Consider the following 24891-nt stretch of genomic DNA (forward strand, 5'->3'; position numbering starts at 1 on the left):
TAGCACTGTTGCAGCCGGCGTCACAAGATATTTATGTGCCAGATGCACTAAAGAGTCATGTGTCCCTTCCCGCTGGAACCACCATTACAGAGGACATGAATTCATGCTAATGATGGGTTCTAATTGATAATGATCCAAAGCAGACCGGACCGACACGTGCTCATTTTCATCAACTGAGTCAGATGCCACCAGCAGAAGGTTGATTTTCTATTTTGGTGATTCAAGTTCTGTAATTTCCCAATCAGGGTGTTCCTCTTTAAAGACTTCTGACAGCATGCTCCACACCTCGTCCCTCTCAGATTTTGGAAGGCACTTCAGATTCTTAAACCTTGGGCCGAATGCTGTCGCTATCTTTAGAAATCTCAGATTGTTACTTTCTTTGCGTTTTGTGAAATCTGCAGTGAAAGTGTCCCGTCATATGCTAGGTCATTATCTGTGACTTCTATATTACGAAATATTTGGCAGAATGTGTGTAAAACAGAACAGGGGACCTACAAGTCTCCTTCAAGGAGTTCAGTCAAAAATGTAATTAATGCTTTTTTTTTTTTTAAAATGGCCACTGTCAGCATGGAAGCACGTCTACTGGAATGGTGGCCGAAGCATGAACGGACATAGGCATGTTTAGCATATCTTGCACATAAATACCTGCATTGCCAGCTACAAACATGCCATGCGAACACCCTCTCACACTTTCCGGTGACATCATAAATTAGAAGCAGGCAGCATTCGCTCCCGTAAATGTAAACAAACTTGTTTGGCATAGCGAGTGGCAGAAAAAGAAGTAGCACTGAGTTTTTATTTGTTTTATTTTTGAGTGCACTTATATAATTAAAATCATCTGTGTTTCTAAGTTACACTTTCCTGATAAAGAGATTGCATGGCAGCACTTGTACGAGGGGAACTGAAAAATACTGTTTTTGTTGTGCATGTTTACAGTACAAATATTTGTAATAAAAATAATATAAAGTGAGCACTCTACACTTTCTATTCTTTGTTGTGATCGAAATCAATAGATATGAAAACGTAGAAAAACATCCAAAAACATTTAACAAATTCCAATTGGTATTCTATTGTTTACCAATGCGATTCATCGAGATTAATTTTTCTAACTACGATGAATTTGGGGGGGGTTAATCACACGAGTTAACTGCAATTAATCAACAGCCCTACTATCTTCTTCCAGTTTTTTAACAACACCAGTTTACATTTCAAAGTGCTTGTCTCTATTACTTTGAATGGCCCCAAATACCATTTACACACTCTTTTAACATGTCTCTAAAGGTTGAATCTGGGTCAATTAGCCTGCAAGGTTCTTAACTCTTTTGGGCCAGGTGTCACAGAAGTTTAGATCATGTGTGAATTCTCCCGTGTTTAATGAGGTGTGATCTCTGTGTACAACTTTTGCCACAGTCCAAGCACTTATGGAGTCTTATGGATTTTCTGATGTAAAACAAGGACTGATCAGTTTCTGCAATGTTTCCCACAGTCTAAGCAGTTATGGGACCTCTCTCCTGTGTGGATTGGCTTATGTTCTGTAGGGCTGAGGTGTTTCTGAAACCTTTCCCATGGTCCAAGCACTTGACCATGATATGAAACATTCTCCATCGTCTAAGCACTTATGGGGTCTCCTGTGCGGATTCTCTGATGTAAAACATGGGCTGAGCTCCATATAAAACTTTCCCCACAGCCTAAGCACCGATGGGGTCTCTCTCTCCTGTGTGAATTAGCTGATGTTTAACAAGGTCTGACCACTGTAGGAACATTTTTCCAATCTGAGCACTGATGGGGTCTCTCTCCTGGGTGGATCCTCTGAGTGTAATAAGATTGAATCTTTGTGTGAAACTTTTCACATGGTCCAAACACTCAATTGGGTGTGTCTCTTGTGTGGATTGCCTGATGTGAAACAAGTTCTTTCCTCCATTTAAAAGGTCTTTCACAGGCTAAGCAGTTATGGGGTCACTCCTCTGTGTGGATTCTCTGATGTAAAACAAGGGATGACATATATTTGAAACATTTTTCCATAGTCTAAGCACTTATGGGGGTCTCTTGTGTGTGGATTGCCTGATCTTTAGAAGGGCTGATCTGTTTCTGAAACCTTTCCGAGAGTCTTATGGTCTCCCTCTTGTATGAATTGCTTGATGTTTAACAAGGTGGGACCTCTGTCTGAAACTTTTCCCACAGTCTAAGCACTTATGGGGTTTCTCTCCAGTGTGGATTGCCTGATGTATAAGAAGGTCTGACCTCCGTATGAAACTCTTCCCACAGTCCAAGCACTTATGGGGTCTCTCTCCTGTGTGGATTGCCTGATGATTAACAAGGTCTGACCTCCGTATGAAACTTTTCCCACAGTCTAAGCACTTATGGGGTCTCTCTCCAGTGTGGATTGCCTGATGTATAAGAAGGTTTGACCTCTGTATGAAACTCTTCCCACAGTCTAAGCACTTATGGGGTCTCTCTCCTGTGTGGACTGCCTGATGATCAACAAGGTTTGACCTCTGTATGAAACTTTTCCCACAGTCTAAGCACTTATGGGGTCTCTCTCCAGTGTGGATTGCCTGATGTATAAGAAGGTTTGACTTCTGTGTGAAACTCTTCCCACAGTCTAAGCACTTATGGGGTCTCTCTCCTGTGTGGATTGCCTGATGTTTAACAAGGTTTGACCTCACTGTGAAACTCTTCCCACAGTCTAAGCACTTATGGGGTCTCTCTCCTGTGTGGATTGCCTGATGATTAACAAGGTCTGACCTCCGTATGAAACTTTTCCCACAGACTAAGCACTTATGGGGTCTCTCTCCTGTGTGGATTGCCTGATGTATAAGAAAGTTTGACCTCTGTATGAAACTCTTCCCACAGTCTAAGCACTTATAGGGTCTCTCTCCTGTGTGGATTGCCTGATGCATAAGAAGGTTTGACCTCTGTGTGAAATTTTTCCCACAGTCTAAGCACTTATGGGGTCTCTCTCCTGTGTGGATTACCTGATGATTAACAAGGTCTGACCTCCGTATGAAACTTTTTCCACACTCCAAGCACTTATGGGGTCTCTCTCCTGTGTGGATTGCCTGATGTTTAACAAGGTCTGACCTCCGTATGTAACTTTTCCCACAGTCTAAGCACTTATGGGGTCTCTCTCCAGTGTGGATTGCCTGATGTATAAGAAGGTTTGACCTCTGTGTGAAACTCTTCCCACAGTCTAAGCACTTATGTCTCTCTCCAGTGTGGATTGCCTGATGTACAACAAGGGTTGACTTCTGTATGAAACTTTTTCCACAGTCTAAGCACTTATGGGGTGTCTCTCCAGTGTGGACTGCCTGATGTATAAGGAGGTGTGATCTCTGTATGAAACTTTTCCCACAGTCTAAGCACTTGTGGGGTCTCTCTCCGGTGTGGATTGCCTGATGTATAAGAAGGTGTGATCTCCGTATGAAACTTTTCCCACAGTCTATGCACTTATGGGGTCTCTCTCCAGTGTGGACTGCCTGATGTCTGACAAGGTCTGACCTCTGTATGAAACTTTTTCCACAGTCTATGCACTTATGGGGTCTCTCTCCAGTGTGGATTGCCTGATGTCTGACAAGGACTGACCTCTGTATGAAACTTTTTCCACAGTCTAAGCACTTATGGGGTCTGTCGTCTGTGCGGATTTTCTGATGTGTAATCAGTGCTGACTTCCAATTCAAACAATTCCTGCCTTCAAGGCACTGAGAGGGTTTCTCTCCCATTTGGCTTCTCCCATGGTTAGTAAGTTGTGAGTGCTTATTATAGTTTTCCCCACAGTCCAAGCATTGAAGTGTTTTCTCTCCAATATTTATTGCCTGAAGTGTAGCAAGCTGTGATCTTAGAACAAATCCTTTCCCATAACCGAGGCATTCATAGTGTTTGTCTTCCTTGGGGGTTGTCTGCCGGGCTGTGGGATTCCTGTGTCCTTCCCCATATATAATAGATTCATCCATTTGCTCCCTTGAGTGGTTTCCCAGCAGCCTCTTTGACCTCTGCCAATTTCCCCAGGCTTCTCCCTGTGCCAAGCACTGGGAAAAAATCCCTTCAGTTCTTCCCACAAAGGTCCCCTGTGGTTCCCCATCCCATGAAACTTCCTGCTGTTGATTCCCCTCCTTCTTGTCACTCACTCTCTCATCACCTGCTGGGAGAGAGACAATGCAGACAGGAGTCATTGTGCTGAGGAGAAATTAAGAGGAATCACACCGGGGGAAAACCCACCATGCTAAAGCTGCTCAGATGGAGCAATTGGATTCTGCCTCCACTTCCCACCCAAACTTTTACAGAGAAGGAAAGTAGGGAAGGAAACTCCTGCAGGTAACAGAACATGTGGGAAGCGACGTCAGTGACAGATGTTGCCTGCAGCCCTGCTCTGGATGAGATGAGGAAGGAACTGAGGGCACTTACTGATACCTCATTTGGGGGATTCTCAACTTTTTCCTTCATTCACCAGATGGTTTCTGTGTCAGTCCTCACCTGTGTGGGAGCCTCTCGGGATCTCTTTTTTCTCACAGGCCTGAAGATCGGGCACCCATGGCTCTTCCCCTTGTTCCAGCCGCATGATCAGGTCAGGTTTGGGAAGGGGGAATCCTGTGCAGGGGGTGAAATCAGACCAGATCAGGGTTTGTGGAGGATTGAGAGAGCATCTGTCAGAAAGGATATTCCATGGGCAGCACCTGTCCCTTTGCTGTGCTGGGGAAAGTGGAATCTAAGAGGACGGGAACATGGTCACTGAGCCCCCTCGGGGGAGGCAGACGTCTGGGAAGTGAGGGGAATTGGGACGCACACCCAGCTCCAGTGTTAAACCCCTGCCTATTTCTAAACCTGTGGAGCCCAGAGCCCTCCACATGGCTGGAGCTGTTCCCAAGGAGGAGGGAGAAGAGGGATTCTGTGTACGACCGAGAAACAACACAGACAGGACAATGCACGGCTTCTCCACCGTGCATGCTAGGGGGGTTGGGTGGGGATGATTTAGTATGTGCCTTAGGTTTTGACACCCTGGTCTCATTGGAGTGTGATGAAGGAAGAACCTGACCGGTGTCAGACACGCAGACCCCCCCAGCTTCCAATAACCAAGGGGCCAGGAATCCCTTACCCAGCGAGGTCACCGTCTCGTAGTTCTCCTGCATGACGTCCCTGTAGAGGGCTCTCTGAGCGGAGTCCAACAGAGCCCCCTGCCCCTGGGTGAAATACAGAGCCACCTCCTCGAAGGTCACCGGCATCTGGAACAAGAGTTGCCCACTAAGCATCTGCTGCCCCAGCCACAATCCCACTAGTCATGCGGGAGGAGGGAGAGAGAAGCAGAATCCTCCCTACACCCTGCTCAGAGCAGCCAGGAGGCTCCAGGGGGTGGGAGAAGGTGAGAGCTCCTTGTCCCCCGCAGCACACGGAGCAGGGCAGGGTCTTCTCATTTCCCACACACCTGCCAGCCACAGACTGGGACAGGAAGCAGAGCTCTGAGCCGGGGACGGGGACAGGAATCCCGACAGCTTCCCTTCGTATTTCACAGCAGCCTCTGGCCCGTGGGTTCAGGCTCCAGCACTGGGAGTCTGGTCAGTTTTCCCAGCCCTGCCTAGGGGGCTGTTCCCTAGTTCAGAAATGGAGTTTTCCCCTCCCCCCCACCTGCCAATGGGCCTGTTCAGAGAATCAGGCCCAGGTCGGTCATGTTCCAGCAGGTTTATCACACCCCGTCCCACGCCGGGTGATTAACCCCTCTACGATGCCCCTCCCCCACCACCAAAAGCTCCCTGAAAATCCCCTACCTGAGCTGGCTCCATCACAGCCATTTCCCTGCCCTGTTCCCTGGAAGACTGGATGATCTGGAGTGAAACGTGGATGCGATTCCTCAGCCTGTCAGAGGAGCAGGGAGATTGATCAGGTTTCATAAGGGGCTGGAGTCCATGTCACTCCCCGATTCCCCCCAGGCTCTCTCCCTGCAGACAGACGTTCTGATTCTATGACTCTGCCATGCTGGGAACAAACCCAGTTAGTTCATTACCTCCCCGGCCACACCACCAGCCTCCCCCACCCCCGCGCTTAGAACTAACCCACCACGTCCCTTCTAAACCTCCCCAGAACAGCATCTCTGAGCCAAACGCTGGAAAAAGAGCAGAATCAAAGGAGTCACTTCAGGGTACTGCCCCACAGTGTATTGTAACCCTCTCTAGCTCTCCCCCATCTCCCTAAGTAGTGCGGTGCTCAGCAGAGCAAGCAACTGGCTTTTCCTCTCTCAGCTCCTGCCCTTGTTTCCAGGAGAGCTGACTGCCCCGGGGGTGCAGGGAATGGATCTGGGCAGGGCTGGGAGCTGGGAACCTCCCTCCCCACTTCTTGTTCCTGCTGCCCTTCAAGTCTCTCCGCTCTCCCTTTTTATCTTCTTCCCTCACCCTGGGAGAACGGGTGACTGTCCCATTGGCGTGAGCCTTTGCTCTCATCAGGCAGCTCAGCCACGGTCACTGGTAACGGGGGTTGAACCAGGCTGTGTCACTGAGGACAGCAGCTCTGGGACTCACAGACACAGGGAGCCCCTCCCCTTCTAGGCCAAACTCACCAGCCGGTCCCTGAAAGGGGGCTTTTGTGCATTTCCCTGCCCAGCTCCAGCCCTTTCCCCAAGTCTCTCCATCACCAGCAGGCTCAGGGGCTGGTATGGTCAGAGCGGTTCCAGCCACTGGAGAAAGTGCCCCTGGGCTGGTCTCAGAGGTGTGTGATGAAGCGGGAATGTTTTTAATGTCTTTTCTGAATACTGTGTGTGTGCCTCAGTTTCCCCATGTGTTACACAACTATCAAGCTGGAGGGATACAGGGGTGTGATCATTGTGCAGACCTCTAGAGGGCAGGTGTGACAGCAGAATGGCTGCCTGGGCGTAGAGAATGCCCCAAATTCTGTATCCTGGCAAGTGATGGTCAGAGCCCGTCCTCTGCAGGGAGCCAGCCGAAGGTGTTGGAGAACAAAGAGAGAGGGGAAGGGCAGATGAACTGTTGTCCTGGGAAAGAGAGAAAGCACGGGGGAGGGGCAGCTGGGCATCACTGAGGATGGAGGGCTGGAAACGGGATCAGTCTCCCATTTTGGGACTCAGCAGGGAGAGTCCAGGGCTCAGGACTTTGGATTCCCCCCCAGATGGACTTTGCTGAATGCTCCTGATTTCTGTGCTAACTGGCTCTGTTCTGTGCTGTCTTCTCAGCGACCAATAAACCCTTCTGTTTTCCAAGCTGGCTGAGAGTCAGAGACGACTGCAGAGGTGGGGTGCACGGCCCCTATGGGGGAACGTGTCAGGCTTCTCCTTAGGCTGCCCCTGGGGTTCAGGCTGGGTCCGTATGCACTCCATGGGCCCCAGGACCGGGAAGGCTGGGGCCACGCGCTCAGCGGGTGGGGAAGATGTTGGGGGTGTTTAGGGGCTGGGATCCTGCCCCTACCGTGTGTAGGGGGGCTTGCCTCCCACAGCCCTAGGTTCACCCCCCGCCAGATGTACCTCGTTCTTACCCCCGGCTCCTAGTCCCAGGCAGGGGGGCTGAAACAATCTGGGGGGCACTGAGAGCCATTGAACCAAACTGTAAACCCTGGATAGGATGAAAACCTTTCCAAGCCAGGGGGTGCGGCAGGGCCCCGCTAGCCTAGATCCAGCACCTGTGCTGCCCCCTCCCCCCAGCCCGGATTGTGCCCCTGGGCCCCTCTCCTTCCTCGGCCCGCAGCTGTTGCCCCCCACCCTGCATCCAGTCTGGCCCCGGCCCCCCTTCTGCCCCTCCTTATTTGCCCCCTTCAGATCTCCCTGAGCTGCAGCCTCTGTTCGCACCAGCCCGGCCAGGGGCAGGGAAACAAAGCAGCAAGTTGGGGGGGGGGGGGGCGTGATCCTGCCCCCGCCCCGCACACACCGGGAGCTGCTGCAGCTTTCCTGGGCCCGGGGCAGTGAACCGCAGCCGGCTCCGCGGGGAGCAGCCCAAGGCCAAAGCCGCCCCCTGCAGCCCGGGGTTGACAGGGGGGCGGGTCTCTCTTACCTTCGCTCCGAGCGGGGCCCCCCGGGGCAGGGGCCGGGCCGGGAAGGGGCCCTGGCCGGGCTGGGGGCTCTGCCCTGGGAGAGGCTCCCGGGGAGCAGCGGGCAGGGCCCGGCTGGAGGTTCCCCTCTCCCGGCTGCAGCCCGGGCTCCGGGCTCCCAGCACCAGCCGCCGGGGCTCGGGGATCTCGCGGGGAGCCTGGGACCCAGAGTCCCCGCAGCGGCTGCGACTCACTTCTTGCGGCTGGGCCTGAGCCCCGATCGCTCCCCCCAGAGCCGCCCCCCAGCCGCTCCCGGGTCCTAGCGATCAACCCACCGCGCTGCAGCATCCCTGTGCCCTGCTCCTGTTACACTCACAGGCTCTAAGGTCAGAAGGGTGGGACCGTTTTTCATCTAGCCTGGGGAAATAGGTGTCACATTTTCCTAAAATACTTAATTAACTTTAGGAGAAACCAGTAAATATGCAGAGAGGTAAGCAGGGAAATGATCCCGCTATTGTGGGGAACTTTCCTGATAAAAAGAAAAGGAGTACTTGTGGCACTTTAGAGACTAACAAATTTAAACAGCCTCCTTGCCTCCCCGTGGAATCGAATAGCAGAAGGATCTGAGGCCTCGTTTCCTCTTCCCTCACCCAGAGCCTGCCTCACCTTCGGGGCTCCCTTTCCACTCTCCTGTGTGGCAAAGTCCTTATAACCCCGACAAGGCTGGGCCCAGGCTTCCTGAGGGCCTTGCCCCCCAACCTGGTTGTGACCACGCAGGACACGGGCTAGAGCGTCCCCACTCCGGGTCTTCCTCCACTCTGGATACTTCCCTGACCTATTCCCTGACCCTTATCTATACCCCAGAACAAATGCAATTTATTAAACAGCAGCTAATAAAAGAAATCAGGAAGCAATGGGAAAGGTGAAAGGAAAACACTTAGCCCCACTCTATGGGCCCTGGGGAAGCACAAACAGTGTCTCTGGAATGCCAGGGCCGTTCACAGTCGTCCCTCCCATGTCCCAGGCTTCCTGCCCAGGCCCTGGCTATGCTGCGGGTCAGACACCTGCTTTGGTGGTGAACACCCGCCTTCAGGCTCTAGGTGACAGGACCTTTCTTCCCAGTGTCCCCAGAAAGGAGCAAATCCAGAGGACAAATAAAAAGCCCCTGAACATGGTAATCTCTGTCAACTGATGGGGAGGGGGCAGGGGGGTGGACGCATGATCTTTGAGCACTTCTGGCTGCTGACCTAGTTCTGTCCCTGCCCTCCCCCAGGGTTCCACGGGGTGCAGGCCATGGATTGGGACACCCCATGGGGAGCGGGGAAATGCCAGTACGACAGGGATGACTTCATCAGCTTCCACGACCAGCCTCAAGCCCCTTACTCCTGTCTGCGTCCCGACTCCCCCCCTCTCAGAGCCATGGCCCTGCTCCCGGCCCCATCTGAAGAAGTTGGGGGGTGCAGACAGGAAGAAGTGGGGGAACCGCACCCCTACTCTAAAAAATGTTCCACTGGGCCCAGAGTAATTCCAGCCTCTGCACCTGTGGTTTGCCGGGCTAAACCCATCAGGTTAACAGCCGGGATGCTGGGCAGATGCCCATGTTGTGAACTCCTTAACGTGTAACCAGTACAATTTTAATAGTTGAAACAGTTACTTTTCAAATGCTATTTTCATCCCTAGTCAGGATACCTGCCTTGTAGCCTCTGAGCCCTTAGGTGGAAGCCTCCACCAACCCCCAAAACTTCCCTGACTATTTGCAGTAAAAGAATTCCCCTCTGGCTGCTGGGTGGGGCAGCCCCTCCTCCTCTTCTGCCCCATGCGGTGGAGGAGCTGCTCTTGTATCTCTCCCTCTCCTTCTCCCCGACCCCCACCCCCTTTCCCTCCCTTCCCCAGCCAGTCTCCTCTTGCTCCCACAGCCTCCCCTCCCCACATCCCCCCTTTCCTTTGCAGTGACCCCCACACACACTCAGAGTTTCCCTCTATTGCAGCCCTGTTCTCATCTGGCCCCTACGTCTTCCCTGATTCCCCTGCATCACCTCATCCCCCCTTCAGCCACCCCCTGCCCCCTGCATCTGCCCCTGACCCATCCTTCATCCCCCTTCAATCCCACCTTATCTACATCCCCTTCCCCACTTCAGCCCGCTTTCAGCTCCCCACCTTGGGAGAAGCTAAAAAAAAAAATTAATTGACTCTCCTTCGGCAGGAGGCAGGCAAGTGGGAAATGCCAGCCAGAGGAGGCACGTTGTTTTTAAGTGAGCCAAGTAGGCAAGACAGATCAGACTCCTGAAAGAGGTACCGTGGTGGGGAAAGACTGAGAGCCACTGGCATATAGGACCAAGAGAAAGAGCACACTGAAGAACAGACAATGGTGGGCAGACCATTTCAGCAGTTTACTGGACTATATCTGGGGGACAAGAACAGCACCCTGCAGTCCTTCAGGAAGCCAAAAGGAGAGCATGCTTTGCATTCATGAAAAGGGGGATTTCATCAATGGTGGCTGGTGGCCCTAGGAGAATGCTTTAGCCATGGATTTTACCTGTTAAAGTTAAACTCAGCCTATCTGAATCCTGTTATACCTGGCGTTTGGTGTGTAACCTGTTGGCCTTATTGCTTCGCTCACTATCTCTTCAATCTTAGCTAATAAACTCCTGTTTGTTTTCACTAAAAATATATCTCAGTGCTGTGATGTTCTGTTGGCACTGATCCTCAGTTGAATCAAACAAGCTGGTGTTGTCCCGATGGCCTACCTGGGAATTTCTGAGTGTCCAGTGGAGAGGGGGTGGCCACTACAGAAGGACACGTCAGAGGGGCTGGAGACAAGGTTGCGCCCAGTGTTAGTCTGCAAGGCAAAGTTAGGACTGGCAGAGCCCTGATGAGTTTTTGTGGGGAGGTAAAAGGGTGGGCGTGACAGGGAACTGACACCCATTGAAGCAGAAGCACGACTCCCTCGCACTGAGACAGGGGTGGAAACAAGGAGATTCACTGTCCAGGGTGTTGGGACGGTGCTGAATTATTATGAATTACTGCGCTTCCTATTAATGAATGTGGTGAACATGAATGTGGTACGGCTTGACATGTTTGAATTTGCTAGAGGATTCTGGGAGCAGGGCCTTCTGAGCATCAAACGTTTAAAGTGGAAATTCTCTATTCTGCGTGTCTGTTCTGCTACCGACCTTTGTCAGTCAATATGCCGGCTCACTAGGTAAAGAAAATGTATAAACATGAGATCAGTGAGCTTGGCACAAGCTGGCCCGGGGCAAAATGACCAGAATGACCCCTTTGGAAGGCATCGCGCTGACAGCTTATGTGAATGATTGATGAGAGCGTAACCGTGGGGTGATGTCTGGTGGGTACCACTTCTGCAGTCCCTTCCAAAGTATTAATTAGGAGAAAATTAGTAATAAAAGGTCCACAGGGCATGGGACTCCTTTGGAAACCACTGCCTCGGGGGAATCCTTGATAGACCATGTGCCTGAGACGAGAAGACAATGAAAGAGATAAATCCTCCTCTAGATCGGTAGCTATACCCGCTTTGCTAGCCAATCAGAATACTGCATGGGGCCAGCATAAATACTGAGAGTTTGTTCTTGGGGAACTGAGGCTCACTAGGGAGACGTGCATTAGTTAACTTTATACTGTGTCTGTGATTCTTTCTCAAATAAACTGTTTTGCATGGAGTCTACTGAATCTGACTTGTTGACGGGTACCGGGAACATTCTGCCCAGCTGTGAGCCATTAAAGATCCATTTCAACATTTCATAGCCGAGGATGGTGACCATGCCAGTGAATAAGTCAACTGTTTCTGAACTGGTTGGATAAGCTAAAATATTGTCTTAAGATACTAGACTCAGTGGCCGGGGAAATGAGGATGGGATCAGATTGGTTACAGATTATTGGGAGAGAGGAAAATACATAGGCACGTGGAGTTGAATTAGTGCTATCTTCAAGTCTATGATGTTCTGCAAGCGTGAGCAAGACGGGTTTACTCCTGAGAAGAAGGGGGACATCCTGAAGCCTCCGGCTATGGTTGATGAGTGCTTGTTAAGATAGGTGTTTAAAAGCTTGGGGTCTGATCCATGTGTAACTGCTGCAGTCTCTACACTGCATACAAAAGGGTTGGACAACTTCTTGTTGGGGAATCAAGAGGTCTATTCCCCCAAGAAAGTCCAAACAGCAGCATGAGTCACCTGTGCTATGTCTCAGGCTGTAAATAAGCTCTCAGAAAAGCACAATGCCTGTGAATATGAAATGGAAAATTTGGAACAGGAACAGAAAAGCTAAAATTGCAACGTGAAAATCAGAAACAAAATTTGGGTAGTTGGATGAGGGCGGGGGTCCCAGGGCGTGGTCAGGGAGCAGATTGGGTTGGATGGCGTTGGGGGTCCCAGGGCATGGTCAGGGAGCAGGGGGGGTTGGATGGGGGTGGGGGTGACGGGAAGTGGGCAGGGAGAGTGGATAGGAGGAAGGAGATCCGGGGGGCAATCAAGGGTCAGGGAGTGGGGCGGGGTTGGACAGGGGGCACAGCCTCCCCCAGCCTTCCCTACCTGTCCCTCCATACAATTTTGGTACCAGATGTGGCCCTCAGGCCAAAAACTTTGCCTACCCCTGCTCTAGAGTCATTGTCACCCTCTTGCTCTGACCCAGGAGCTATTTAATTATTTAGCCAAAGTGGAGTACCATGATCAGAAGAGACTGAGGGGGATCCTCACATCAGAATATCCCAGACTCCAGTGGTTAGGGCAGTCACCTGAGAGGTGCCAAATCTCTGTTCAAACCCTTCTTCCCCGTCAGGCAGAGCAGGGAGTAGAACCTGAGTCTCCCATATGCCAGGCGAGTGTCCTAACCACTGGACTCAATGTTATAAAGAGCCTCTGCCAGCACCTCCTCTGGGTTTTGCCTGAGCCCTGATCCAAAAGGGGTGCTCAGCACAATCAGCTACAGGATTGGGCCCCACAGGCAAGAGAGGCTTTCCACTGCCGGCCTTCTGCTTGGAGGCTCCTTCTGGGGTTTAGGTGAGAGGCAGGTGTCTGGACGCCGAGAAGGAGGCAGCAGGGCCCAGGCCCAGAAGCAGAAATTTAGGAACCGTGGGAAATTTTCCCCTCGAAATATTGGTGCTGAGTGAGTTTAGGCCCCTGCAGAGTTAGGGGCAGCCAGGCAGAGGTTTTCTGGATTTCAGTGGCACCTAATTCTGGGAGTCAGGGGTCGAAACCTGGGCTTTAGCCACCTAAGTCCCACTGGGGATCTGGGTCTTCACTGCTCCGTGCCTCAGTTTCCCATCTGTGAACGTCACTTACCTTCACTGTAAAGTGCTTGAGCTCTACAGATGAGAAGTGCTATGTACGCGCTAGGGGAGCATGAGGGTGATGAAATGGCCCATGAGTCTCCACATGACCGTGACCTGCCATCACAGGGAAAGACAGAAGCTTAGAGGCAGGAAATTGTTTCTCATTTTGACTCTCTGGGCTGCTGTGTCCGGGACCAAGATCAATTCCTGCTGTCCCATCTGGGGGAACTGGGGGAACTGGACAGGGAGATTGGGAAGAAATTAAGTGAAAATGCCACCAACTTTTCCAAGCCAATATCTCCTCTTTACAAGCCGATCAGTGAGCTCCAGGGGCAGGGCCAGCAGCCAGCAAGTGAATTTCTGCAGGTGAAACTGTTCCAGACACCCAGACCCCTGCACAGAGACAGGACAGCTCCTGAATCCTGGGCGCTGGAGTCCGGCACTCAGAGATCACAGCGTAACTCAGTGTGTGCATGGCAGAGACAGAATTATTACTGTTCTTTGCAGAGTTACAGACATGCAGATGTTAGAGGTGAAAAGCCCCATTCGCTCAGAGAATCCATGGCTTTGGGTCCAGGGCAGGGCCTCTGTTTCTGGTGTTTGTAAAATCCCTTTTAATCCCTGTTGACGCCTGGCGGTTACCGTTTCACTGGTTTGCTTGTTCTCCCTAATTCTTTCCCTGCAGCCTTTACTGTCCCTGAATAGTCTTGTTTCTTTGGCTCCCTCCCCCTTTCCATTCCCAGGACAGGTTGGTTTGTCCTCAGACCTCAGGGCAACCCCTTAGGGAGCCACTGGCTGATTCTCATTCCTGCACTTAGCGTTGTCAGGGCTGTCAGAGGCTGGTGCTGGCCTTGAGTTCAGTGGGCCAGACCCAGCCAGCCATTTTTATGCAGAATTCCCCAGTGTGCTGAGAGCTGCATTGGTAACACATGTATCCAGGTGGTCTGCTGGGCTGGGGCCTGTCACGGATTGGATTCTGCAACTGCCAGCACATGGTTTGCTGAAATCTCATCCCCTGATGCTGCTGCAAACTCTGATCCCTTCCCTTATTCTGCATTTGCTGAAAGGAGGATGTAACTTACCAGGCACAGAGCCATCGCCCCGTATCCCAGAGTCCGACAGCCCCACCCCACTGTGAGACATATTAGACGGAGCGCTCTTTTCTCTCCGTTTCCCCTCTAGGACGTCAGAGGCACGTGGCTCGACCAGGCACGTGGCTCCTTCTCGCTCCCCCTTACACTTCTTGAGCCTGGGCAGGGGCTTGGCCACCAGGTGAAAGCCACGTCTCCCCAGGGCACCTCAGCACAGTGTGGACAGGAGCTACATTTCTGCTACTTTCACTTTGTTCAAGTTAACCTTGAGGTTCTCGCCCTGTGAACAAAACGGTAGATTTACCCATCCTGTGGGAAAGATTATGAACTTGTTACATCCCTGGGGGACTGGCTGCCTGTAGACACTAGGACCATTAAACCAGGGATGCAGCTCTGGCTGCAGCTTAGGACTTGCCTAGGTGCTGCTAAGGTCTGCATTGGCCCTTGCAGCCACTGAATAGGGGGCCCATAGAACCAGCCCACTCCCTGCCTCAGTTTCCCCATCTATAGAATGCCTGTGTGTCTCTTCGCATTACAGTCTGTGGAGGACAAGGGCCCCATGGTGCTGAGCTCTGAGCAGACCCGAAAAGCTTACGATTCAGTGTCCTGATCCTGAAAGGTCTCAGCATCCCAGTGATGCCAAAGGGACCGGAGTGGGGAAAGTTACAGCCACCATTTACCGCGAAAGGGGAAGAGCACAAAAATGCCACCCCAGCTGTCTGACTGAATGTCTCTAAGTAACCAGCTGCACACGGTACATCCGACAGCCAGGGGAGAGAAATTACAGGTACTATATGTATCATTCCATCTTTTTCCTTTCTGTAACCCTGTACCAAAGCACTGAATCTGCTCTGCTCTGCAACGCTGAGTGAAGACTCAGGTACCTAAGACAGCAGCAGGGGAAAGGTGTTTGAACGATGCTCACAAATCTCAAGCCGCGCGGAGATCAGCAAAAAGGCAGCACTTCACTCCGCTGAGCTGCAACGTCTAGTAACCACGTTGTTAACCTGCTGCAGCGCTGGACCCGGGTAACTAGCTGCATCCGCAGCAGCATCTCTGCGCAGCACGGCTTCCCCGCCACAGCTGAGTTCCCTCTCCGTGTCCCCGATGGCGGCTTCCCGGACTGCCCCAGGCCTCCTCCGTCTGTCCCCACATCCCCTCCCCTGCAGTCGCAATGGCAAGTGGCCTGAGAGGTCTCTGTTTATCCCACACCACGTACCCTGCAGATCCCTAGTGCGAGCTCCCCTCACACCGGCTGCCCTCGGCCATTGGGCCCCAGCCCTCACCTGGGGGACGGGAGCTTGGTCTCCCTGCAGTCCCTGGTCTCTCTGCTGGGATGGACAAACAGGGAGAAAATGGGAGCAGGCCTTGCTGGGCGTGGTTGTGTGACAGGGTCACCTGCCCCCTAGGGCCCAGGCTGAGATCCCAGCACATTCCACAGGCCCCTGAGCCGCCAGCAGATGGACTCTCAGCCTCGGTCCCTGTGGTGGTGGGGGAGGCACTGGGTCATTGCCCTGGGGGAGCTGCTGGGGGAGGGAGGAGATTTAGCTCCTCACAGACAATTTTAACAGTTCTAAAGCTTCAACTTCTTGAATCTCAGTGTCTAGTGTCATTAAATAGTTCTGGTCTGACCAAAATATTGTCTGATTCCTTAACCGCCCCCCGCCCCCTAATTTCTCACAACCATGACAATTTTATTTCGAATGAAATGCTTAAATCCCAGATTGTTGTGCAACGGTGAAAGTTTAAATCAATAAATGCAAAAATTGCTTAAAATAAACATTATCTGTCACAATTATATAGTATAAAAAAACTCTGCCAAGCCTGATTATCTCGCCTTAGACACACAGCTCCTGCTCCTCCTGGGTCCTAACAGCAGGGGTCATTTTCAGGCAAGGAAACACCCCCTTGCTGCTGCAGGCGGGGCATAGTGTGAACTCAGGAAATGGAAACAAAGCCTGTCCCACTGCCCGGAGGGAGCCATGGCTGCAGAGAGCCCTGTGGAAAGTCTCCAGGAGGAAGCGACATGTCCCGTCTGTCTGGAGTATTTCACAGACCCTGTCACTCTGGAGTGTGGGCACAATTTCTGCCGAGCCTGCATCGCCCAGTGCTGGGAGGGACCCGACACAGCCGCCTCCTGCCCTCAGTGCAGAGAAACTGTGCAACAGAGAAACCTCAGGCCCAACGTGCTTCTGGGAGACATGGTAGAAATCGCCAAGCGGCTGAGTTTCCAGGCAGCGAAGGGAGCAGGAGGGGGCGGGGTGTGTGGGGAACACCAGGAGGCTCTGAAACTGTTCTGTGAAGAGGATCAAACCCCCATCTGTGTGGTGTGCGACAGATCCCGGGCTCACCGCGCGCACATGGTGGTTCCCATAGCGGAGGCTGCCCAGGAGTACAAGGTAGGGAATTGCTGTCAGATTTTAGAGGAGCAGCCGTGTTAGTCTGTATTTGCAAAAAGAAAAGGAGGACTTGTGGCACCTTAGACACTAACCAATTTATTTGAGCCTAAGCTTTCGTGAGCTACAGCTCCCTTCATTCAATAGGTTAACTTTTGGGTTTTAATTACAGGCTAATTTCATTGAAAGTTACCTGTCACAGGTGTGACTCACCATCCAACTCTGTAGTCTTCATTGTATGGGGAGATGCAATCACAACATTCAGAGGGGTAGCCGTGTTCTGTATCCACAGAAACAAAGAGGAATTGCAATGGGTTTTTCACCTTCAGTCCATTTGAAGCCCCTCTGAAGAAGTGGGTCTTTACCCACAAAAGCTTATGCCCAAATAAATGTATTCGTCTTTAAGGTGCCACTGGACTCCTTGGTTTTTTTTTATAACAAAATTAATGATCTGGCAGTGTGGAAACAGAGTCAAAATATCAAGTCCTTAAAGCAGGATCTACCCTACCCCTTCCCTGAGGCCCTGCCCCTTCCCCTCAATGCCCTGTTCACTCCATACCCCCCTCTCTCCATTGCTCGCTCTCCCCCACTCTCACTCACTTTTACCAGTTTGGGGCAGGGGGTTGGGTTTGGGGTGCAGGTGCAGGCTCTGGGCTGGGGCCAAGGGGTTTGCAGTGTGGGAGGAGGGATCTGGGCTAAGCCTGGGGCAGGGGGTTGGGGTGCATGGTGGGGTGAGGGTGCAAGCTCTGGAAGGGAGTTTGGGTGTAGGGGGGGGCTCCGGGCTGGGGCAGAGTGTTGGGGTGCAGGAAATGGTACAGGGTGCTGACTCTGGGAGGAGGGTCAGGGCTGGGGCAGGGGGTATGGGGTGCAGAAGGGGGTGCTGTGTGCAGGCGGGTGGCAATGACTTACCTCGGGCGGCTCCCGGTAAGCAGTGCACTGGGGCTAAGGCAGGCTTCCAGCCTGCCCCAGCCCTACGCCACTCCTGGAAGGGGCAAATGTGCCCCTGTGGCCCCTGGGGGGGGGCATAAAATCATAGAATTATAGAATATTAGGGTTGGAAAAGACCTCAGGAGTCGTCTAGTCCAACCCCCTGCTTAAAGCAGGACCAATCCCCAACTAAATCATCCCAGTCAGGGCTTTGTCAAGCCGGGCCTTAAAAACCTCTAAGGAAGGGGAATCCATCACCTCCCTAGGTAACCCCTTCCAGCGCTTCACCACCCTCCTGGTGAAAAAGTTTTTCCTAATATCCAACCTAAACCTCCCCCACTGCAACTTGAGACCATTACTCCTTGTTCCGTCATCTGCCACCGCTGAGAATAGCTGAGCTCCATCCTCTTTGGAACCCCCCATCAGGTAGTTGAAAGCAGCTATCAAATCCCTCCTCACTCTTCTCTTCTGCAGATTAAATAAGCCCAGTTCCCTCAGCTTCTCCTCGTAAGTCATGTGCCCCAGCCCCCTAATCATTTTGGTTGCCCTCCACTGGACTCTCTCCAATTTGTTCTCATCCATTTTGTAAAAGCGGCAAAGAGTCCTGTGGCAACTTATAGACTAACAGACGCATTGGAGCATAAGCTTTGGTGGGTGAATACCCACTTCATTGGATGTATGTAGTGGAAATTTTCCAGAGGCTTATTCCAGAGGTTTATACCTGCCTCTGGCAATTTCTCCTACATGCATCCGACGAAGTGGGTATTCACCCACCAAAGCTTATGCTCCAATACGTCTGCTAGTCTATAAGGTGCCACAGGACTCTTTGCCACTATTACAGATCCAGACTAACACGGCTACCCCTCTGATACTTGATCCTTTCTGTAGTGGGGGGACCAAAACTGGTTGCAATACACCAGGTGTGGCCTAACCAGTACCGAATAGAGGGGAATAATCACATCCCTTGATGTGCTGGCTATGCTCCTACTAATGCAGCCCAATATGCCGTTGGCCTTCTTGGCAACAAGGGCACACTGCTGACTCATATCCAGCTTCTCATCCACTGTAATCCTCAGGTCCTTTTCTGCAGAACTACTGCTTAGCCCAGGGATCTCAAACTCAAATCACCAGGAGGGCCACATGAGGACTAGTACATTGGCCCGAGGGCCACATCACTGACACCCTCCCCCCGGTGCCCCCAACCCTGCCCCCACTCCACCCCTTCCATAAGGCTCCACCCCGACTCCACCTCTTCCCACCCCTTCCTCGTCCTCATTCCAACCCCTTCCCCAAATCCCTACCTCTGCTCCGCCTCTTCTCCGCCTCCTCCCCTGAGCGGGCGGCTCCCCGCTCCTCCCCTCTCTCTCCTGGAAAACGTTAAGCACCGCCAAACACCCACTTCCAACCACCTCTCAAGTATCCAGATGAAACCTCCCAAATCCTTTCTGTTTCCTCAGGAAAGAATCCAGGCCCATTTGAAGACTCTGAGGGAAGAGAGAGAAAAGCTCCTGGGATTGAAAGCGACTAGAGAGGGGAATAGCCGGGAGTATCTGGTAAGGTGCCTGTTGTTATTAACCGGCAGGGACTGGCCGTGGGAGGTCTGTTTGGAGGCAGACTCCTGTGTAGCCTTGGTGAACATGAGCTTGTGTGTGTTTCTCCTTGATCATGGATTGCTGGGTTAGATTCACGTGTAGACAAGCCCTAAGCTTCCATTGCAGTTGATGAGTTAATGTCTAGCCCTTGTGGCTCTCCCAGAAATCCTCCCCAAGTGAACTGAATGTCCCCGTGAGGTGCTGTCCACTGTGTCTGGTCATTTTGTGCATTTTTTAAATGTTTGTTTCTTTTAACTCCCCTGGCGTCTCTGTCAGTGTAGTGCTGAGTCCTGCCTCCTGCTGCTCTGGGTCTGAATTTCCAGAGACCATAAATAACAGAATAAGCTGACCGTGACAGGCATGGAAACGTCCCTTTCAGAGGGATACCGGGGCCAAAGGGGAAGGTGTGAGAGAATCCCCTGCCTAGTACCCACAGAGTAGAGTCAAACGTCAGAAATCTTAGGATTTTCAAAGCAATTCAGCCTCCTGCACACTCAGCTCTCCATGAAAGGACCCCGGGCTCCATCCATGTCCCTGACCATCCCTTGCCCTATTTTCATACAGAAACAAACACAAACCAAGAGGCAGAAGATTGTGTCTGAATTTCAGCAACTGCGGCAGTTCCTGGGGGAACAAGAGCAACTCCTGCTGGCCCAGCTGGAGAAGCTGGAGGAGGAGATTGTGAGGATCCAGAAAGAAAATGTCAGTAAACTCTCCAAACAGATTTCCCGTCTCAGCGAGCTGATCAGTGAGATGGAGGGGAAGTGTCAGAAGCCAGCGAGTGAATTCCTGCAGGTCAGACTGAACGAGAAACAGAGGCGGGTGCTCCAGGGCAGCCAGCTCCCCCACTCAGTGCTGCCCACCAGCAGCCCCGCTGATCAACTCCTCCCCCTCCCTCCAGCACCTCCCGCCTGCCGTGATTTGTGTGCAGCAGAGGTTGGGAGGGAGGGGGAAGAGCGAGGAGGGAGTGTGCTCACGGGAGGAGACAGGGTGGAGTGGGAGCGGGAAGATTTGGGTTGGGAGGTGGCATTGTGGGAAGGTTTGGAGTGGGGGTGGGGCATGGGATTGAGCACCTCCAGGGACAATTGGAAACTGGCACTTGTCATTAGAAACATGCCAGATCCCCACACAGGGAAGGGAGGGCTCCTAAATCACAAGCAAGTGGAGTCCAGCAGTTGGAGACCATGGTGTTACTCGGCGCGTGCATTGCAAAAGACATGTGACTAACTATTATTCTTTGCAGAGTCACAGACACAGAGATATCAGAGATGGAAAAGCCCCATTAGCTCAGAGAATCCATGACCCTGGGCCAGGGCAGGGCCTCTCTTCCTCATACTTCCTAAATCCCTTCCCTAGAATCCCCTGTGTGTGTGTGCCAGAGGGGACTGAAATTCTTTTGTCTCTCTCTCTCTTCTAGGATATTAGAAGCACCTTGAGCAGGTAAGTGGCTCTCTCACACTCCCCCTCACACTTCACAGTGCGGGCAAAGAGCTTGGTGGTAATGTTAGCACCACATCTCCCCAGAGCTCTACTGCAAAATGTGTGGGGAATGTCACATGTTGGATACAAATCTCGCTGATCAACTTCATCCTGAGGTTCCCACCCTTGTACAGAAGACTCTGGAATTCTCCATTCGCTGGGAAAGACTGACCTCAAGTATTTCCTAGAGATGTCACCTCCCGGAGGGACTGTCTGCCTCAGCATTGTGGGGATGGAATATGGGCCTGTCACTGCTGGGGCACCGGTCACTATTCAGCCCAGGGCAGCCGTGGTCAAGAGTCTTTCCCACCTGAGGACTGTTTGGAGACCTGTGTGGAATGAGCTGGGGAGGGGGAGTTGGTGTCTCAGTCTAGTTCCTAGAGGGCAGATTTCTACAGCACTTCACCTGGGAACCTCCTGTGCCTCAGAGCATGGAGGCCAAGGAGTGAGTTGCCCATGGAAACTCAATTTCCCTTTTGTCCCCAGAGCTGGTCTCTCCAGACCAGAGTAGAAGAGTATTAATGAGCCCTTTGAAGGGAAGGTTGTATGGCCATGGGCAGTGTTGCACCTGCTCTGAGGCTGGGAGAAGTCGAGGAATTCTATCTCCAGGCCCGTTAGAGCAGCGACTCACTAGCAAAAACATATAATCCGTCACACAATAAAATATAATCACGTGAAATTGTTTCTCTCCAGGTGTGAGAAGGGGCAGTTCCAACAGCCAGAGGAGATTTCTCCTGAACTGGAAGAGGGAGTCAGCGATTTCTCCTGGAAAATGATTGTGCTATCGGAGACTCTGGGGAAGTTCAAAGGTACCTAGAAAGGATCTAGGAGGGGAAACTGGATGAGCCTCTGAGACTGAGGGAGGAGCGTGTCTCTGGCCAATTGGTTCACATTTAGATGATGCTTCTGTTTAATTGTTGGGTGAGAATGTCACGCACTTGGGGTCCAAGTCACTCAGGTTGATTAATTCAAACCTTTATTTCTACCAAAAATATGTCTTGCCATGACAATTCCTGTTAAAGAAATAAATGACTCAGACTTTTGCCAGTACAGGGGTGAATCGGACTCATTGAGTCAACCTTCCCCCACCTCAATTTCCACATTTATAAAATGGTTTTATTATTATTCCTATTCCTGCCTATGGAGGACAAGGCCCCGGCGTGCTGCTCTCCGTAGAGACGCTGAGTAAACAGCCCCAACAGCTCACAGTTAGAGTCAGGATTTAGGAAACTCTCAACATCTCATTAGTGTCAAAGGGAGCAAAGTGGGTAAAGTTACTTTTATGCCAAAGTTTTGCAGTCTCTAGGTTTAGGTTATGACAAAAGGCAGCAAGTGAATGAGACAAACCAACTGGAGTTTGAAGGGTGGGAGGGGAAAAGTAAATGTCACTGACAGATTATTCTGGGATGGTTGTGAGGCTGCAAGGATGTTGGTTCCATTGCTGGGAGATGCCTGAATGAGAAAGGAAAGAGACGGTTTCAGACCTTTTCATATTAAATATCTCAGTGTTTCTCTGTCATAATTAAGACAGTTCTACGAGTTGAGAGTGGGAATGCTGTTATAAACATGAAAGCCTGAAATCTCACCTCCTTTCTCCTTCCCCCCTCCAGACACTTTGCCGTCTGCACTAGAGATGAAAAGAGGAGGATCCCTAGGAACATTCAGAGAGGGTGAGTTTGCAGCTGGAGATTGTCTTTGAATTATCCGAAAACGTCTTCATGAGATTGCAGCTAAAGTTACCAACCAAACCAATGCCGCCCACGACACACACAGCCCTAAAAACAACACACTGAGCAGTGAGGAGTTCCCACACTGAAGTCACACAAACACTCCTGACACCAACCTGAGTGCTGAGTTTATGCCCATGCTTATGAATAGAAACACTCTCCCTGAGCAGCACCCAAACACAGCTCTCTGCCCTGAGGGCTGAAACATCCCTCTGCTTTACCCCAGTGCAGGGGGTCTCCCCCATTGTGCTTCTCCAACATCCTGCCTTTCCTCCAGGCAGGGCTGGGCTCTCCCATTAGAGCTGCTTCCTGGATTGGGTAGATGCTCTCCCTGTGATTCTGGCAGCTCCTCCCTTCTCTCTAGGCTGGGGATGGGGCTCCTCCACCCAATGCCATTTCCTACTCTCTTTTCTTAATTGGCTCTTCCTACTCTGGCCGGCGAGTGGAGGCTGCATTTAGGGGATGGAGCTTCCCTCTGGGGTTCAAAGCTGGTACCTGCCTCCTCTGCTCCCTCCTCACTAAAATCTTCCTTGCTGTGTCTCTGATGCTGGGAATGGAGCAACCCCAGGAGAGGGAGCAGGGAGCTGAAGCCTCAGCAAGCAAATGAAAAACTAATGAAGTGGCTCCACTTACACAGATTGAGGAGCTTCAGTGACATCTCTGCTCAGTCTCAGGTGCCCAGGACAGAGGCAGCTCCCTGGGATCCAGGCCTGTCCCAGCCAGATCAGGGCTGCTGGGGAGAGTGAGAAATGGCCCCAGCCTTCCCCAGGGCTGAGCTCTGCCACTCACGCTCTGATTCTCTCTCTCCCCAGAGAATGTGACTCTGGATCCAGACACGGCTCATCCCCACCTCATCCTGACTGAGGACTGGAAAAGTGTGAGACGGGGAGACACACGGCAGCATCTGCCCAACACCCCTGAGAGATTTGACACTAAGCCCTGTGTGCTGGGCTGTGAGGGATTCACCTCAGGGAGACATTGCTGGGAGGTGGAGGTGGTGGGTGGGGGAGGTTGGGCTGTGGGGGTGGCCAGAGAGTCTGTGAGGAGGAAGGGATGGATCAGCTGTAGCCCTGACGGGGGGATCTGGGCTGTTGGGTGGTTGGGGGATCAGTTCTGGGCTCTCACCTCCCCTGAGACCCCTCTGCCCCGGCGCCGATTCCCCAGCAGGATCCGGGTTTGTCTGGACTGTGACCGGGGGCAGGTGACATTTATCGATGCTGGAGACGAGGCCCCGATCTTCACTTTCCCGCCGGGCTCCGTCCCTGGGGGGAGAATCCGCCCCTGGCTCTGGGTGTGGCTGGGATCCCAGCTCAGACTGTGTCCCTGAAGGAGGGCGGGGGTGTAACCCCACTGCAGCACCAGAAATCAGCCTTTCTAGTGTCACACATGCCAGTCTCTGTGACCTTGGAGGACTCCTGTCTACCCAGCCCCTTGCTTCTCATATCTATGACCTGTGGAAGCCCCCCCCCTTCCCTACAGCCCCAGGGATGGGAGCGGGAGAGGGGAAGAACCCCTGGGGCTGCAGGCAGAGTGAGTGGCAGAGGTGGGGGCTCGGCATGGACCCAGCATGAATCAATCAGGGTTGGGGGGCTGGGGAGAAGCAGCAGCAGGGAGCAGTTTGTGCAGATCTGTGGGATTGGATCTCATGGGGTCTCCCAGCCAGAGCTCCTGCCGCAGGGGCCCAAGTCACCTTTCCCCTGTAACTACAGGACAGCTGGTAACCCTGTAATTGTCACACACAGGTGGGAGGGGGAGATGGGTAGGGGTGCAGATTGACCAAAGAACCCATTATATAACCTTAAAACAATCATCATTGTGTCAATCTTATGATTTTTTTTAAAACCTCCTGAGGTTGGCAGCACTGGGGGAGGCAGAGACAAGGCGGGTTGAACCAGAGGGAATTAGAAGAAGCAAGAAGAAAAATGTGAATGAAAATAAACCAAGAATAAAGGGAGAGTCTATGAGAAATGGTGGAAAACAGAAATGAGAAGAGTGACAGTAAAAAATCCCTGACGGGGAACCAGCCGGGGCAGCAAGAGGGGAAGGGATAAAATCAGGGGAAAGAAGGGAGCAGCCATGGGGGATGATCTGTGACAGGGAGGGGAGAAGAGTGGGAGAGATACAGGGGTGGGAAGTAAGGACTAGAAAAATGATGAGTAGAAAAGTACAGTGTGGAAGAAAAGGGAGAAGGAACGGGAATGTGAGAGGGATGGAGAGACTTATTACAAGTTACTGAAAGTGAGACTGTAACTCATTAATTCCCGGGCAACTGTATGGTTGTTGTGCCATTAAGAAAACTGTGCTTGGTAGCTGGGGATCTCCTTGCCGTGCTATGGTTCTTAAGGCTCCTTCTCAGCTCTGTCAGGCTGGGACAAGAGTGGTCGTGAGAAAGTTGGCAACCCTAATTCTGTAAATAAAACATTACAAACAGTTCTT

General features: G+C 52.0%; 2 protein-coding genes across 2 annotated transcripts; one reads left to right on the plus strand and one right to left on the minus strand.

Moving 5' to 3' along the window:
- Positions 1 to 2018: 2018 nt before the first annotated feature.
- Positions 2019 to 5879, minus strand: LOC144274515 (uncharacterized). The gene is made up of 4 exons (XM_077833378.1): positions 5757 to 5879; positions 5090 to 5216; positions 4471 to 4584; positions 2019 to 4135 (listed from the first exon to the last, which is right to left on the minus strand). Exons 1-4 carry the CDS (start codon positions 5877 to 5879, stop codon positions 2109 to 2111), a joined length of 2391 nt encoding a protein of 796 aa, XP_077689504.1. The 3' UTR covers positions 2019 to 2108.
- Positions 5880 to 16280: 10401 nt separating this feature from the next.
- LOC144274533 (zinc finger protein RFP-like) lies at positions 16281 to 24886 on the plus strand. Its single transcript, XM_077833411.1, has 7 exons — positions 16281 to 16733; positions 19115 to 19210; positions 19814 to 20044; positions 20667 to 20689; positions 21422 to 21537; positions 22339 to 22398; positions 23268 to 24886. Exons 1-7 carry the CDS (start codon positions 16317 to 16319, stop codon positions 23780 to 23782), a joined length of 1458 nt encoding a protein of 485 aa, XP_077689537.1. The 5' UTR covers positions 16281 to 16316; the 3' UTR covers positions 23783 to 24886.
- Positions 24887 to 24891: the final 5 nt, after the last annotated feature.

Source organism: Eretmochelys imbricata, chromosome 14 (assembly GCF_965152235.1).
Source record: "Eretmochelys imbricata isolate rEreImb1 chromosome 14, rEreImb1.hap1, whole genome shotgun sequence".
Classification (NCBI taxonomy): Eukaryota; Metazoa; Chordata; order Testudines; family Cheloniidae; genus Eretmochelys; species Eretmochelys imbricata.